Source organism: Periophthalmus magnuspinnatus, chromosome 10, assembly GCF_009829125.3.
Source record: "Periophthalmus magnuspinnatus isolate fPerMag1 chromosome 10, fPerMag1.2.pri, whole genome shotgun sequence".
Classification (NCBI taxonomy): Eukaryota; Metazoa; Chordata; class Actinopteri; order Gobiiformes; family Gobiidae; genus Periophthalmus; species Periophthalmus magnuspinnatus.
This window is the reverse complement of record NC_047135.1, coordinates 15,776,378-15,792,548: the sequence shown is the minus strand read 5'-3', so window position 1 is coordinate 15,792,548 and position 16,171 is coordinate 15,776,378. Positions and strand designations below refer to the sequence as shown.

Sequence of the window (16,171 nt, the reverse complement as noted above, 5' to 3'; positions counted from 1 at the left end):
ATGTACCTAATATATGTATTAAATGATGTATATTTTCTTTATGCTCAGAAAATCTGTGCCATAATTTCAATTTCTAAAGCCTTATGTTTGGTTCAAACCGGACATTTCTCAGATCTATTGTAAATAATAAAGATGTTTTAATTTAACACAATGTTTAAAATTGTAGTAAAATTAGATTTAATTTATTGGAAAGTTTAATTGTCAAAATCACATTGTGGAGAATATTTTATTTTGAAATGTCTGAATGCCACTGTGCTCAGAGAATTCACTTTAAATAAAAAGTATATTCTATTAACATTTGTCATTATTTTATTTAAAAAAAAAACTTAAACATTATTTTTGTACTTCATCTTTACTTTAGACCTATACAATTGTACTTTTTAGCATTTCTCACATGATACACTTACTTTTTATTCACAGAATTTGGACTTGATTTGATAAATTGTGTAAAACTATATTTTGTAGTTTTCTTTTTGTTGTTTTGTTTTTCCCTTTGGTATGCAAAGCTATTGTAGGAGGTTCATTTGGGTCACCGTTTACATTTGAGCACATGTTGACTTATGTTTGGTTTGGCCACAAGGGGGCAGATAGAGGCACAGGTGAAAGTGCAGTAGGTGTATACACTCACCTAAGGGATTATTAGGAACACCTGTTCAATTTCTCCTTAATGCAATTGTCTAATCAACCAATCACATGGCAGTTGCTTCAATGCATTTAGGGGTGTGGTCCTGGTCAAGACAATCTCCTGAACTCCAAACTGAATGTCAGAATGGTAGAGTCATAATTTGGCGCAAACAGAATGAGAACATGGATCCATCATGCCCTTTTACCACTGTGCAGGCTGGTGGTGGTGGTGTGATGGTGTGGGGGATGTTTACTTGCCACACTTTAGGTCCCTTAGTGCCAATTGTTTAAATGCCACGGGCTACCTGAACATTGTTTCTGACCATGTCCATCCCTTCATGACCACCATGTACCCATCCTCTGATGGCTACATCCAGCAGGATAATGCACCATGTCATAAAGCTCGAATCATTTCAAATTGGTTTCTTGAACATGACAATGAGTTCACTGTACTACAATGGCCCCCACAGTCACCAGATCTCAACCCGACAGAGCATCTTTGGGATGTGGTGGAACGGGAGCTTCGTGCCCTGGATGTGCATCCCACAAATCTCCATCAACTGCAAGATGCTATCCTATCAATATGGGCCAACATTTCTAAAGAATGCTTTCAGCACCTTGTTGAATCAATGCCACGTAGAATTAAGGCAGTTCTGAAGGCGAAAGGGGGTCAAACACCGTATTAGTATGGTGTTCCTAATAATCCTTCAGGTGAGTATAGGTGATAGTGTAGTGGGTATATTGGTGACACTGATAGCCAGTGATGACTGACATAGAAGCTATATTTCATCAAGTCCCTCACGAGTACAAGGAGGAGTCGGTGGAGAAAATGCAGCACTGCTTTGATGTGGACGATTGTCCGGTGTCAGTTGCACTGACATTGTGCCACGAGCTCAACAGGTGCGTAGTGCTGCAGGCTTCTGCCCATTGAATATCTGCTGGATGTGGAATGGTGCATCAGATCAGACACCTTCAAGTTCAAAATCTTGCTGAAAGGCCAACCACTCACCCGCAGAAGACTTTGAGCGATTTGTGCAGAAGAGAAATTTAATGGGATAACCAAATACCAGAAACTGTTTCTAAAGACTGACTGCAAGGACTCCACCTACTGGACAACTTTGGGATAAGCAGATGTCTAAAACCAGCAGAGTTTGTAAGGTGTTATGGCTCAATTACACCATATCTGTGATGCCAGTGAAAAGGGCTACAGTGTTAATACAAAGACTTTTCTAAATTAAGTACTGAAGCTGTCAGGTTCTCCTTTCATTCTCCAGAAGAAACACAGTGGTCTGTGAACTCTGAGCCAGTGGAAAATTATCCAGAGCGGCAAATAAACCATAGCAGTGAATGCAATGCAGACAGGAGAAGAGCCTACTGTCTTATGTGTGGGCGACCGTAAAATAGATCTAATCCTGTCTAAGCAATCGTCATTGCCCCTCGAGTCCAAGCATCCCATCATACTGGCCAAAAATCTTATATTTCTACTCTGCTGCTGAGGAATGTACTTAAAATATACACTTTCTTTCTCTTTCTCATCCTCTTCCTTTCCTTCCTGCCTCCATTCTTTCTCTGTATTTCCCTCTCACTCTCTCTCTCTTTTCTCCCTCCTTTTTCCTTTTCCTTCTCTCTTATTGTTGCCGAGGAAACAAGCAAGAGACAGTTTTAGCCTCTTGCTGACAGGAGGTATTCCCCACAAAATCTACCACTGTCAGAGCTGGCTACAAGACTGTGTCCTGGTGTGTCCCTCTGAGAGCAGAGTCAGGATTTTGTGTCATTCTCTATGAATAAAACAAATCTCCAAAAGACAAATTCACAAATGTTTTCTTTCCTGATTATCTCTATCAGTGACAAAGTCTATTGTCTCACTATATTTCCCCTACCACACCATAACCTCTGGGAGAACATCTGACACACAGGGTTACAGGAGGATGGGAGGGCATCTGATACACAGGGATACAAGAGGATGGGAGGGCATCTGACACACAGGGATACAAGAGGATGGGAGGGCATCTGACTCAGAGGGATACAAGAGGATGGGAGGGCATCTGACACACAAGGATACAAGAGGATGGGAGGGCATCTGACACACAGGGATGCAAGAGAATGGGAGGGCATCTGACACACAGGGATACAAGAGAATGGGAGGGCATCTGACACACAGGGATATAGGAGGATGGGAGGGCATCTGACACACAGGGATACAAGAGGATGGGAGGGCATCTGACATACAGGGTTACAGGAGGATGGGAGGGCATCTGGCACACAGGGATATAGGAGGATGGGAGGGCATATGAGACACAGGGGTATAAGAGGATGGGAGGGCATCTGATACATAGGTTTGCTTGTTCATTGCTTTGTAGTACTGGGCTGTGTTCAGCAGATGGTGCTATCTGTGCGCGTGTCAGGCTGCCGCTGCTCCACGTACGCTTCATACTTGAGTCACGCGACCTAAAATGACCACGAGACGTCCATTTGGGACAGACCATCTCAAATCTAGACCAGGGACTAAGTAAAACCATAGACCCGAGATTTGACCGGGATTAAGACACTGGAACATTTACAGTAAAGCAGATAACTTGAATAATCCCTCTAGTTTAACCTTTGGAGATTTCTTTCAAAACAGTGAATCTCCTATAGAGTTTTATATTTGTGTGTCAGAGGATTGAATTCTAATAATTCTAATCAAATTTTAAGGTTTGAAAACTCTTAATTTTAAATACAATTTCTTTTCTTTTTTAACCCTGTCAGATCTCTGCTCCTCTGAGACTCTTTCCAAACGTTGCATCATTAATCCAACTCAGAGGATGCCTTCAAACCAGCACCAGGAATAGTCCTGGTTTAGTCCTTATTTAGTCTTGGTTCAGTCCTAGTTTAGTACAGTTTAATATCTGATAATGTCCGTTTTGGGAGCTGTTTACATTTTATGGTTTGCTGACTCAGGAACAAGCTATTATCATTTGAGGTCTACATCTGTGTTCCTGGTTTAGTCTCAGTCTAGTGCTGATTTAGTCTTGGTTTAGTCCTGGTTTAGACCAAAGTTAGAAACCTCATCTCTCTGAGTGGGGTGTGCATGTCCTCCCTGTGCTCCCCCCAGTATTTACAGATATTAACCATAAACCAAGTCAGTTCCACAAGTTCCACTTGAGAATTTTGACCTATCCTCCAGCTCTGTTTTAAATATTATTCAGATGTTGTGATGGCAATGGAGCTGCTGAAGGGGTTGTAGAGGATTGTCAGGGGAGGGGGAAATATATTGAGTGGTGACCTCTGACCCCACCCTGATGACCTGTCCAAGATGGATGCCTGCATCATTTGGATTGGGTTGATATAACAAGATTTCATTTATTTGGTTCAGTGTTATTTCTTTGCCTGAAATGTTCCACAGTGGCATTAAACTTAACTCTCTCCGTGGAGACAAACCAGTTACAACAAACTAGTTACAGGTCAGATCTGTGGAGAGGTGACTGCTCACAGTAAGAGTGCATACAATGAAAATACCTGTAATTAAATGTAGGAGTTTATTTCCTGTCTGTGGAACATTTATGTCATTGTTGCAATGGAGACAAGCAGATGAAAAGTTACACAGGCCGTGTCCCAAATCGCCAAAATGGCCTTAGAATCACCATTGGAAGTGCCCTGCCCTTTCCATCGTTTCCATGGAGATCGGACGTAACCGAAGCGTGCATCCATGCACACTTCAGGCACTGCTTTATCCCATCTTGCACCGCAACTACGCAAAAAAGAGAAGAAAATGGAGTCCGCTGCACAACACACATTCAAATGTTCGTACTGGTTTAAGAGCCTACAACAGTGTGACATGAAACTGTTAAATCTGAATAAAGATATGTACAGGCCGTGTGTTTGATGATGAAAAAGGAGGGGAGTTATATGGAATAAAGGAATGTGCAGTTATTGCTAGACAATAAGAAGACATTATTATCATTAGAAATTATTACTGCAATAAGAATAATGTAAGAATGTTTGTTTCTATTGTAACCATCAAAGACCAAGAGACTGAAACATAAAGTCAGAAGGTTTAATGATCCACACAGGTGATGTGAACAATTAAGCAATGGACTCTCCAGAAAGGACAGAATAGAGTCCTGAGATGTGCACAAAATCTTCATGTCTTCCGGTACATTCCATACGTCTGTGCACATGTCACGTGCACAGACGTGGGCACGTGTCATTTACCTTCGTGTTAGTAAATCAAGATACTAGCTTGATGTAGCGCTGCACTGCTAGAAAATACTTTACAATAATAATATGAAAAGAACTGGCACGGCATAGAAGGGAAACAGTGCCCTCTACTGTCATTAAAGTGGTGTAGCCACTGGCCAAAATACCGAATTGTTAAACTGCAATATCCCACTTTATGTACAACTAATCAGTGTTCTCTGGTTTATAGACTATGAATGTAAAAATTATACTGTTACCTCTGTCTCTGTTATTACGTTTTCACAAGGGATATTTTGTTAAAGTTATGAAGTATCTACAATTGAGGAAAAAAAATCACCTTGAAACTTATATTTGCATGTTGATATTCAATCTAAACGGAAAAGAAACGGCTGCGACGACGACATCTTGACTTTTCTTTTATTAAATAATAGATAATTAAAGATAACGTACGTAATGTACGTATCATACGCTCAAAGACAGCGGTGGAAGTGCGGTCCATGGTGTGGGCCTGTCCCACTTCAGCAAGATGGAGGCTACACTGAGGAGGGCAGATTCTCGTCCGGAACCTTCAAACTATACTTCGAGGAGTACTTCGAAGGGGGCCTTCAAAAGGTGCATTTGGCGAATTGAGACACGGCCATAGTGCCCCTTTATCTAATGTGTTGTGATTTTGAGTGAGTGAGTTGCCTTCAGCTCTGATCCATAACAGAGGAATTTGAAAATGAAGATGTGTGTGTGTGTTTCAGATCAGCGAAATGACCTTTGGCCCCGGGTGATTTAATCACGAGTCAGAGGTTGGTGGATCTATACGCATTATTATTGCATGCTGTAGTTGTTTCATTGGGCAAGACAATTACAAATTGCAAGAAAAGACTGAATTTTTTAAAATAAGTTTAATCTCACTAGAGCGCTGCTCCTTCTCTCTCCCTCTCTCTCCCTCCTTGTCTCCCCTCATCCCTCTTTCTCCAGTAAATCTTCCCAAATATCAATGGAAGTGTTCAATACAGGCCCCACCCCCTCCTCAGATCAATAAAAAACAAATGAGACGTGAGACAGTTGCAGATGTGAATCTGGTTTATGATCAGCAGATAAGGTTTGTTTGTAACTTAGAGCAGGATTTGAACCAGCAACCTCCAATGTATCTAAGTGTTTTTTACAATATACAGTAATCAGTGCCACAGGCCACTGAATGGAGCCTGCCAATTCTCTAACTGATAGTCTATAGTTTTTGGTTTTGTCCTGGTTCAGTTCTGATTTAGTCCTAATTTAGTCCCGGTCTGGTCCTGGTTTAGACCTTGTTTAGTCCTGGTTTAGTTTTTGTTTAATACTGGTTTGGCTTTGTTTGGTCTTGGTTTAGTCCTAGTTTAGTCTTTCTTTAGTCCTAGTTTAGTCTTGGTTTAATCCTGGTTTAGTCCTGGTTTAGTCCTGATTTAGTCTTGATTTACTCCTGGTTTATCCTTTGTTTAGTCTTGGTTTAGTCTTTGTTTAATCCTGGTTTGGTTCCTTTTCCTCCTTCTTCATCTTCTCTCATTCTTTCCATTCTCCTTTTTCCTTTGTCTTCTACTCTCCCCCGCAAATCACCCTCAAAAACTATGAAAAATGTAAAATCTAATCTAATAATCTTATAATAAATCATCGTCACTGTAAATTGTTTTTGCATTATTTTTGTTTCAACCTTACTTATTTTGAAATGAATTCCTCTCAAACTCGGGACTCTGTCCTATTATTAAATACACTTGCACACATTGCAGTGAACCAGGGACGATCCTTCTCTCTGTCTCCTGTTATTCCAAGCACTCCTCCTCTCCTTCTCCTCGGTTGCTTCTCCCGGTTTCCCCCTGCGTAAAGCATTCTTCTCCGGTCTTCCCTCAACGTAACACCCCCTCTCCTCTCCCTCCTCTCCTGATTCCCTCGCGCTCTTCCTCTGAAGCGAGTCCATCACCCCATATACAGCTCCCGGTCTCATCCGATGCGCGCTCTCTCTCTTTCTCCTCCTTACACACTCGTGTCCCCCTTCTTTTACTCTCTTTTTATGCTCCCATCTCTTACTGTCTATCTTTATCCTGAACATCCCTTGCTCGTCTCTCTCTCTCTCTCTCTCTCTCTCTCTCTCTCTCTCTCCCCCCCCCTTTGTACTTTGGAGATGTGCTTCATTTTCTGCGCGTCTTTATCACAAATCGTATCGAGCGCGCGCGGATGACAGAGGATGCACAAGACCATCTAAAACATAACCTCTTTGTTTTTACTTTCCATCTTTTCATTCATCTTCCTTTCATTTTTTGGTTTGATCCCCCGTTTCTCTCTGTGTGCGCGGGCGTCGCGATGGAGCCCGGAGCCGTCGCGCTCTTTGGCACGAGGCGGCCGCGCGGTGGATCCACGGGACTATGATCTCTGTGCGCTGTTTGCCGCGTTATTTGCCGCTTTCCTTCGCTGCCGCTGACGCGTTTGCTTTGGACGCGAGCGGAATCGGACCGACAACCCTCTGACCCTTCTCCACCAGGTAGCAGCGTCTCCACGCACGTGAGGTGAGTGCATCCACCAATCCACGTCTCCTCTCCACATCTTCATCACCAACAACATGAATATAACACAAATATGCGCGTTTGTATCAATAAACGCGGAGCCGTTACTCACAGGTTTATGAGCCGGTCATGAGGTGCGGATTGAAGCTCGTTTCGGTCATTTTTGGTTGTGTTTTTTCGGACTAAACCGTCAAATGTCTCGCGCGTCTTGAAAATGGCCTCTTTTTTGGGGGGTGACATTTTTTCTCAGCGCGACGTGCCACTGAATACTAAACAGCGCAGCTCCGTGTTTCACCGTTTTTCATTCGCTTTTTTGTTCACAATTTTGTTGATAATTTGATCCAAGGGAATCCCTGCGTTTGTGGTGTAGTGACTCGTCTTTTATATCGCCTTGTGTGGTTTACTCATATATGTGTAATAAAGACTAAACTGTGTGTGAAAATCTGACATTGATCTGGCTGCGACCAAAATGTATTAATTTATGAATCTTCAGCATTAATCACATTGTAGAGCGATGTGCACGAGCTGTTATGTTGTATTTTTATAATTCACACAGTCTAGTGTTAATAAGTCCAGAAGCGTCATGTTTGAGAAAACCCTGAGAATTCTACCAAAAATCTGTGTCTGATGCTCATATTTTGCAATATCCTGTTTTGATAGTGATCTTGTTTTTTTCATAGTCCTGGTTTAGTTCTGGTCTAAACTACTGTTAGTCCCAATTTATTTTTAGTCCTGGTTTAGTTCTGGTCTAGACTTGGGTTAGTCCTGGTTTATTCTTAGTCCTGGTTTAGTTCTAGTCTAGACTGGGGTTAGTCCTGGTTTATTCTTGGATTAGATGTGCTTGTTTTGGTATTGGTTTCCCATATAACCAGGATTATTCCTGGTTTAATTCTATACTGCCATATATCTGCTTAATTTTGTTTTAGATGTGGGCTAGTCTGGTTTAATTCCTGTATTAGTTCTGGTTTAGTCCTGTTTCAGTCCTGGTTTACAACTGGTTTAGTCCTGGTTTAGTCCTGACTCTTGCTTTAGTATTGGTTTAGCCCACATGTAGAACAGGTTTAATCTTAGTTCAGTTATGATTTAGGGCTGGTTTAGTCCTGGTTTAGTCCTGGTTTAGTCCTGGTTTAGTCCTGGTTTAGTCCTGCTAAAATGTGATTCAGGTGGTTCAAATTTCACTCCCGTCTAGTTTGTTGTTGTTGTTGTTGTTGTGCCCTTGGGCAATGCACTTCACCTACCTTACCTTAGATGTGCTGTCCTCCCCGCTCTCTCTCAGGTGCAGACATGTGGGGGCAGCAGTGCATGTGTGTTCTTCTCTTCTGCTTCATTCTGTCCCATCTGTGGACCAGCAGGTGAGTCCTAATACTCACACACTCACACATATGCACACACACACTGATATATGCACACAGAGAGGAGAAGAGGGTCAGAGGAACAGAAGAGTAGAGAGGAGGGTCAGAGGAGCAAAAGGGGGTCAGAGGAGCATAGGAAAGGGTCTCAGGACCAGAGGAGAGGGTTAGAAGAGCAGAGAAGAGGGTCAGAGAGTTATCTCAAACATAAACATAAGAATTCACATTTACATTTCAAAGAGAAGATGTTTTATTTTTATCATCTCATCTGCCCCAGGACTAAACCAGGTCTAACCCAGGACTGAACCTGGACTAAAACAGGACTAAACCAGGTCTAACCCAGGACTGAACCAGGACTAAACCAGGACTAAAGCAGCTCTGAACCAGGACTGAACCAGGACTAAACCGGGTCTAAACCAGGACTAAACCAGGTTTAAATCACATCTAAACCCGGTCTATGATAATTCTTGTTTCCTTCCTTCGACTACCTCATTTGCATGACAAAGGGCACAATTAATTGCAAATCTGACCCAAGATCAGGGGTGGAGGGCATTTGACACACAGGGGTACAGGAGGGTGGGAGGGCATCTGACACACAGGGGTACAGGAGGATGGGAGGGCATCTGACACACAGGGGTACAGGAGGGTGGGAGGGCATCTGACACACAGGGGTACAGGAGGGTGGGAGGACATCTGACACACAGGGGTACAGGTGGATGGGAGGGTATCTGACACACTGATACAGGTGAATGGGAGGGTATCTAACACAAAGGAGGATAGGAGGGCATCTGACTCTTTCTCTTATATTTTCAGGTTTGTGGTGAATGCTATGGACGACTTGAATATCACTTTGTTCACCAGGATTTTAGATCGACTCCTAGATGGCTACGACAACCGCCTCAGGCCCGGACTCGGAGGTAAGAATTCTGTAATACTGCAGTACTACCACTACTGCAACTACTGTAACTACTACTACTACTACTACTACTACTACTAGCTGTGTTATGGGTTATGTAATTAGCTGCCCTATATAAAGTGTTGCAGTGTGCAGGTATACAGCCTTTTGACTGTTATCTATGGAGTCCTGGATCTGTGTATATTTGTGGATGGCTAAACGTGATGTCAATAAACAATTTGGAACACAATTTTTTCTGGACTCTGGACTTGTTGGTAGAAGACATGCATCTGAGACAGGCTGCACACTGGGTAAGTTAGGTCACTACAGCTACTATTTGACAGACTGTTGACTTGTTACTTTAGCTGTATACTGACTGTGGTTGGAGGGCAAGTGCTTGACTCACTGCTTTACTGTTGCTAATGTTTCACTATGAGGAACTTTTAAATATGTTAACACAGTGTTTCCATGTCACTATGTTTCTCAGAGTTGTATTTAGAGTGATTCACACATGTTTAAGTAATCCTTTATTTTCCTGCATTTGAAGCTGAAGTGCTCAGAAAACACTCACTGCTCTGTACTTACAACACATTTCTTTGAACTATGCAGCCTCAAAATCACACACAAATGTTTAAAAATGTCACACAGTATTAAAAAAAAAAAAAAAAAAAAAACATTCTGGAAAAGGGGCCTGTCAGTTCTGCAGTTTTGACCAGGAACTCAATGGATTTTGTTTCTGTTATTTAGCTGTAGCCACTCCCTCTTTAGAGCTCTATCAAAACACAATCAGCATGCATCCTGCTAATAAAACTACTGCACATTTATGGAAAATTGTTGTGTGATAGCATGGGTGACGTAGGCTTGTGGGCTGAGCCATGTACAGAATAGGGCCCGGGAGAGATTGCTAAAATACTCAAACATGCATGGATGACATCTAAAACCTCTTCATGTTTATTATGAGAGAACTTTATAACATGGTAGAACACTCCAAAAACTTGATTTTGCATAGTAGGCCCTCTTTAATATGAAGTGCATATATGAGTTCCATATTTAGTGGCCATTGGGCTTTTGTCCATATCTTTGCTGTCAACTTTTGATAATTGTTTTTTCTTTTTTTGACATGCCAAATCCCTGATTCACTCATTCCAAAAGCATGTCTCTGTTACATAATTCTGAAAGTGGCATTGGGTGCAGAATTCTCCCTGGCATTTCAAACATAGATGTGAACCTCAAATCTAAAGGTGCTCATGTTTAAACTGTTTCGTAATAACTCGTGTGTGTGTGTGTGAAGCGGTGACATAACTGTAAAGGCTCAGTCCTCAGGGTCAGAGGTGTACAGACAAGAGCAAACCACAGGGGGTGCTCTGCAGATCAAACAGAGGTCACAGACACAGGGTGACACTCTGTGAGAATGAGGTGACAGGCTTAAATCAGGCTTAAAACAAGAGCTGCTGAGGTTGAACAGTATCTCAGAAACTCTGAGCTAAAATAATCAGAATGAGTTGGACTTTAAAACACAGAGGACCACTTCTGGATCACCACCACTTTATTTTTATCTGAATATGACAGGCCTTCTTGATACTAGCCCTCCCTCCTCCCTCCCAATGCAATATGAATATAAAGCAATGTTAGTCCAGTTAGGTGAAAACAGGAATTTTCAGACAATTCAGTGGCTCAAGTGTAAGACAATAAACCAGCACGAATCATTCTAAATACAACTTTAAGTTTTTAAGTGGAGGGTCCAACACTTTCTTGTCTCCAGGGAGATGTTGTCTGGCCAAGAGTATTCCACAGAAGGTCCTTACATTTTTCTCTGCCTAATAAAATGATTGGGAATATGCACTGAAGGCTTATGTGTGAATAAAGCTTATAGTGCACCTTTAAAGAAGACCTATTCTGCAAAATGGACTTTTCAGAGCTTTTAACCATGTCATACTTGTTTTTCATTTATACTCTGAATTTGAATTCGGAATGATTTATGCTGGTTTGAGTCATCTTTAATTACTTACTTTCAAGATGCTATTTTGCTGATCTACTCCCATTTTCACCATCCTTGGTATACACCCATTGCTCTGTACTTCCTTCCTTCTCCAATTGTATTTTCTTAATCAGTGATACATGTGAATTCAGCAGTGTAGTCATATTGGAACAAATGGAAAAAAAAATCCAGTTCTTGCTAGTGTGAGGTGCAGGTATCCATAGCAGGGGCCGACAGCAAGCAGTGCTTTGTTGTGATGACGTTTATGGCAACGTCAGCTGCCATTGGGCACCACAGTTTTCTAATGCAGATGTCAGCTTTCTTTTTCTTTTGTTTTCTTTTCTTTTATTAAGTTGTTTTAAATAAATATTGTAATTTAAAATGTCCAAATAATAAGATAATGATTCACAGGTGTCATAGATTATAACTAGGAGACAAGCACAATATGTCTGCTTTAACCTGTTAATGTTCCGACTTCCCGCCCGCGGACCATCGTCCCTACTTTACAACTTTACAGCAATGTACACATAATTCTGCATCACCCACACAAGTAATCTACATATCAAATGAAAGTTACAGCCCTTGTCTTTCCGAATAATGCCATTTTCACTTGCTGTCACCACAGTGCTAACAGGAAAGCTGTTTTTACAGACAAGCCAATGATTTGGATTTGGATTTCACTTACTTTTGAGGGCTCTGGTTCTGTCAAACGTCAACATATTCCCAGAAAGTTGGTCTCATTTGTTTTGTACAGGTCCAGACAACATAATCCAGTGAAAAAATTATGTTCACAAAATAAGTTAGATCCTCCATGTCCAATCTGTTGCAGGAAAGTGAAATTGCTCCGTCACTTTTTTGCATTTCTTTTGTCAATTTCAGGCATAATACACTTCTCACAGTGCCAACTTTGTTCCTTAGTGCTAAACAAATGTGTTAGCTTGTGATTGACACCAAGGTTGACCAAGCCCCAGACAGCAAATCAGTGCTACAGATGACTGACAGTTTACGCCCCACTCTCCCCCTTGTAGAATCAACCAATTACATTACACACCTTTAGTGACATTTTCCCCTTACAGCCAAAGAGAAGTGGAAGACAACGATATATGGCATGCCATGCTTTTCCGCAAACAGATGGAGCATGACAAGTGCGTTAAGGTAGTAAGTGAATCGATGCCCTTTCATGCGTAATGCGTGCATATTTTACGCACTGCTGTTTTGCAACAGTTTTTCGTTCTAAACATGACGAAACCGACAAAACAAAGGCAGTACGCGATCGAGGACACTGTGGATATTTGTACAAACATACTAGAAGCATCTTGGACTGGAGCAGTTCGTGGCAAAGAGTGAAGATTCCACAGTTGACTTAGGAGTAGAAGACCTTTTTTAATGGATTGAATTCAGTTCTCAATCAGTAAGCGTGGTTTATTCTGCTACTGACATAATTGTAGGTAAAATATATTGTGTGTAATTGTTAGCTTTGCTTCTGTGCACATAGTGCGCATTTGAACCATGCACTCTGGCACATTTGTGTTCAGCTGTATGAATTATACTTCATTTGCCTATTTTTTGAAAGGTGTTGTTTTATTCTGCAGTTTGCATTATTGTAGGTAAAAAATATAAGATGTGCACACATTAGCATCTCATCTATGCGCATGAGTGAGGCGTGCTCTGGCACGTTCCTGTGGAGAGTTATGGATCAGACTTTGTTTATTGTTGATATCTGGCAGAATATAGTTCAGACAGTGATAACTGTGCTGCCCAATGATAAACCCAAATGTTATCTTCAGACACCTAATTTGACAATCAACATTGGTTTTGCAGATCAGATCGTAGAATGTTTACGCTTGCTCTCATGTTGTATCAACCAATTACTACACATTACGCATTACTGATGCTTTACACTAACAGCCAATGAACAGCTGAACAAGACGATGTATAGTTTGGCATGCTTTAATGTACACAGGTAGAATACAGTATAGAGAAGTTACTAATGTGTTTGTGTTCTTCCTTAGGCACATGGGTGATGTTGACCTATCAGATGCGCTTATCGGCTATTATGAGGTTTTGCACAAAACAAGAAAATGGTGCAAGATATTTTTTCATCATTTTGTGGACATTGCCTTTGTTAATTCTCTAGAGCAAAGGATACTGTAGAGCAAAGGGTAAAATCCCTATATGCATCAAATTGCTTTTAGAGAAACTCTTGTCTTGGAGCTGGCAGAGACAGGAGGCATCAGAACACAGCAGGAAGAAGGAAACAGGGAGAAGCCATAATCATGTGCAGTGTGTTTTCAGTTTGCTGTGTGTTATAATAACATATAATTTCAATTGAAACATAGTGTATTTTTGTCCCCAGGTACCTACTGCAGCTATCTGCACCTTCATTTCAACAAAAAATTTAGGCAAGGATGAGAAAATTAATTTTTTATGTGTGTTCCAAAGTGACACCTGTGGGTAAAACTATAGGGTGTTACCTTCACAAAGACCCCAAACTTGTGTCTATATTACTGAGGGTTCAATAATGATTTTCATTTTAATTTGGAGAGGTCAGAACAGAACTATTTCTCCAAATTGACCCGGAATTGTAAACATGATGAGAAACCTTTATAATGTGGTTAAAAGCTTGATAATTGGTGCACTTTAGCCATAAACCAAGTCAAACATCTGCATTTGAATCTACACTTTAAAAACCCAGAGGATTTGGATCGTTTTAGATGATGAAATTCTGCTATAACATGTTTTAAAGCTTAAATGTCCTTTAGTTTTTATTTCACTGAACTTGAACGCACCCTGCAGCCCCATTATAAAACATATAAAAACATGTCCATGTGAAACACATGTATGAAACATTTAACAGAACACGCCTCAGCTCACAAACATGCTCTAATCGGGACTGGACACGAGGGAATCAAACCCACAACCCCACTGTCCCACTGCATGCATCAGCAATGTACCACCACACGAACATGATTTAATCAGGACTGGACACGAGGGAACCTATAACCCCACCGTCCCACTGCATGCTTCAGTAAATGTACAGAAGACATAAGCTCCTGATGTCCTCACATCCTCCTGTGTCCCTGTGTGTCAGATGCACTCCCATCCTGCTTTATCCCTGTAATGTATGACTGAGATGTATTCAGGACAAATGTCTCCAGTTAATCTGCAGATGCTGTGGTGCGTCAGATGCCCTCCCAGATGTTGTGGTGTGGTTGGAGAAATAAAACAGGAGAATTGACCTTGTCACTGATTAAAATGATCAGGGGAAAAAAAAATGTGGATTTGACTTTTGGAGATTTCTGGTGAAATCTGGCTCCAGGTGCAGTTGGACAGACATCCAAGCACATTTTATGGTTCATAGATCATGGCTTTCTCTCTTCCTCACTCCTATATTTTCTCTTCCCTCTCCATCGCTTTCTCTCTGTCTCGTATTAGACATCCGTGGACGTGTATCTGACTGTTTTTCTGGTTCAGAGCTCTTGCATTCACAGCCTCAGTGCGTTTGTGAAAATGAGAACATGGAAATGGGTCAATGAACATAAGGCCATATTTGCATTTAAACATGAGAAACCTCCACACAGAGATCTAACCCACAACCTCAGATAACCACTCTGCCACTCCACTCAGATCAAGAGTCTAACCCACAACCTCCTCACCGAGAGGAGGAGACAGGAAAACCACTATTTGTCTGGCTTCCTTCCTCTGTTGGTTTGCTCCATCTGTACCTTTCACCTCAGAGAAAACTGGACTCTGGACATTCTGATCTGTGCATATGCTTCCCCCCCCCCCTCCTTTCTTTCTCATCCTCTCTCCCTCTTTTCTTTCTTGTATCCTCCTATAGCTCATGTCATTTCTACCTTAGTTTTCTCTTTGAGCATTTGGTCATAACGTCTCTGTGACCTGATGTGTTATTATGGTTGCTCTCTTTCTTCTTCATCACCCTTTCTTCACCTCCTCCCTCTCATCATCATCCCCCCCTCTCCTTTTTGCTCTTCTTTCTCTGTCTCTCCCTCTGCTCTTCTCCTCTTCTTCATCCCCCTCTCCACACCTCCTCCTCCCTCATCTCTTATACCTCCTCTCACTCTCCCTTCTGTTTTCTCCTCTCCCTTTTTCCTTCTGTCTCCTTCTTTTCTTATGTCCCCTCTTTCCTCTCTTTTCCCCCTCTATCTTTCCTTCTCCCTCACCCTCTCTATCCTTTTTCCTCCCTCACTCTCTCCTTTCTCTCTCTCTCTCTCTCTTTCTCATAAATAGCACATGTTTTGACAGACACAATAAAGGTCTGGTAACAGAATAAAAAATCTTCCTCTCCCATATCTCCCCCACACTTCTTCATCTCCTGTCTTTCCCACTGTACCCCTCTCTCCCCTCCTCCTTCGCTCTTTATCACTTCTCCTTTCTTTTCCTCTCTCTCCCTTTGTATCCCCCCTCTCTCTTTTCCTACCTCCTCTTCTTTCTCTATTTCCTTCTCTATCCCTCCGATTTTCTCTTCTCCCACCTTATTGCTCTCATCTGTACCCCTCTGTCTCTCTCTTTCTCTTCCTCCCTCTTCTCTCCCTCTTTCCTCTTCTATCTCTCCCCTCTATTCCCTTTTCTCTCTCGTTCTTCTTTCTCTTCCCTCTCTCTC

General features: G+C 41.7%; 1 protein-coding gene across 2 annotated transcripts in view; it reads left to right on the top strand.

The window, feature by feature from the left end:
• The first annotated feature begins 6,982 nt into the window (after window positions 1-6,982).
• Window positions 6,983-16,171, top strand: part of LOC117377899 (gamma-aminobutyric acid receptor subunit alpha-2-like) — a 41,800-nt gene continuing 32,611 nt past the window's right edge. The window contains exons 1-3 of one of the 2 annotated variants that reach the window (XM_055224879.1): window positions 6,983-7,328; window positions 8,602-8,677; window positions 9,488-9,591. In XM_055224879.1, coding sequence (XP_055080854.1) covers window positions 8,610-8,677; window positions 9,488-9,591 — 172 coding nt within the window. In that variant the 5' untranslated portion in view covers window positions 6,983-7,328; window positions 8,602-8,609. Of the gene's footprint in view, window positions 8,678-9,487; window positions 9,592-16,171 lie in introns of both variants that reach the window. The other variant, XM_033974417.2, reaches the window with a different exon arrangement.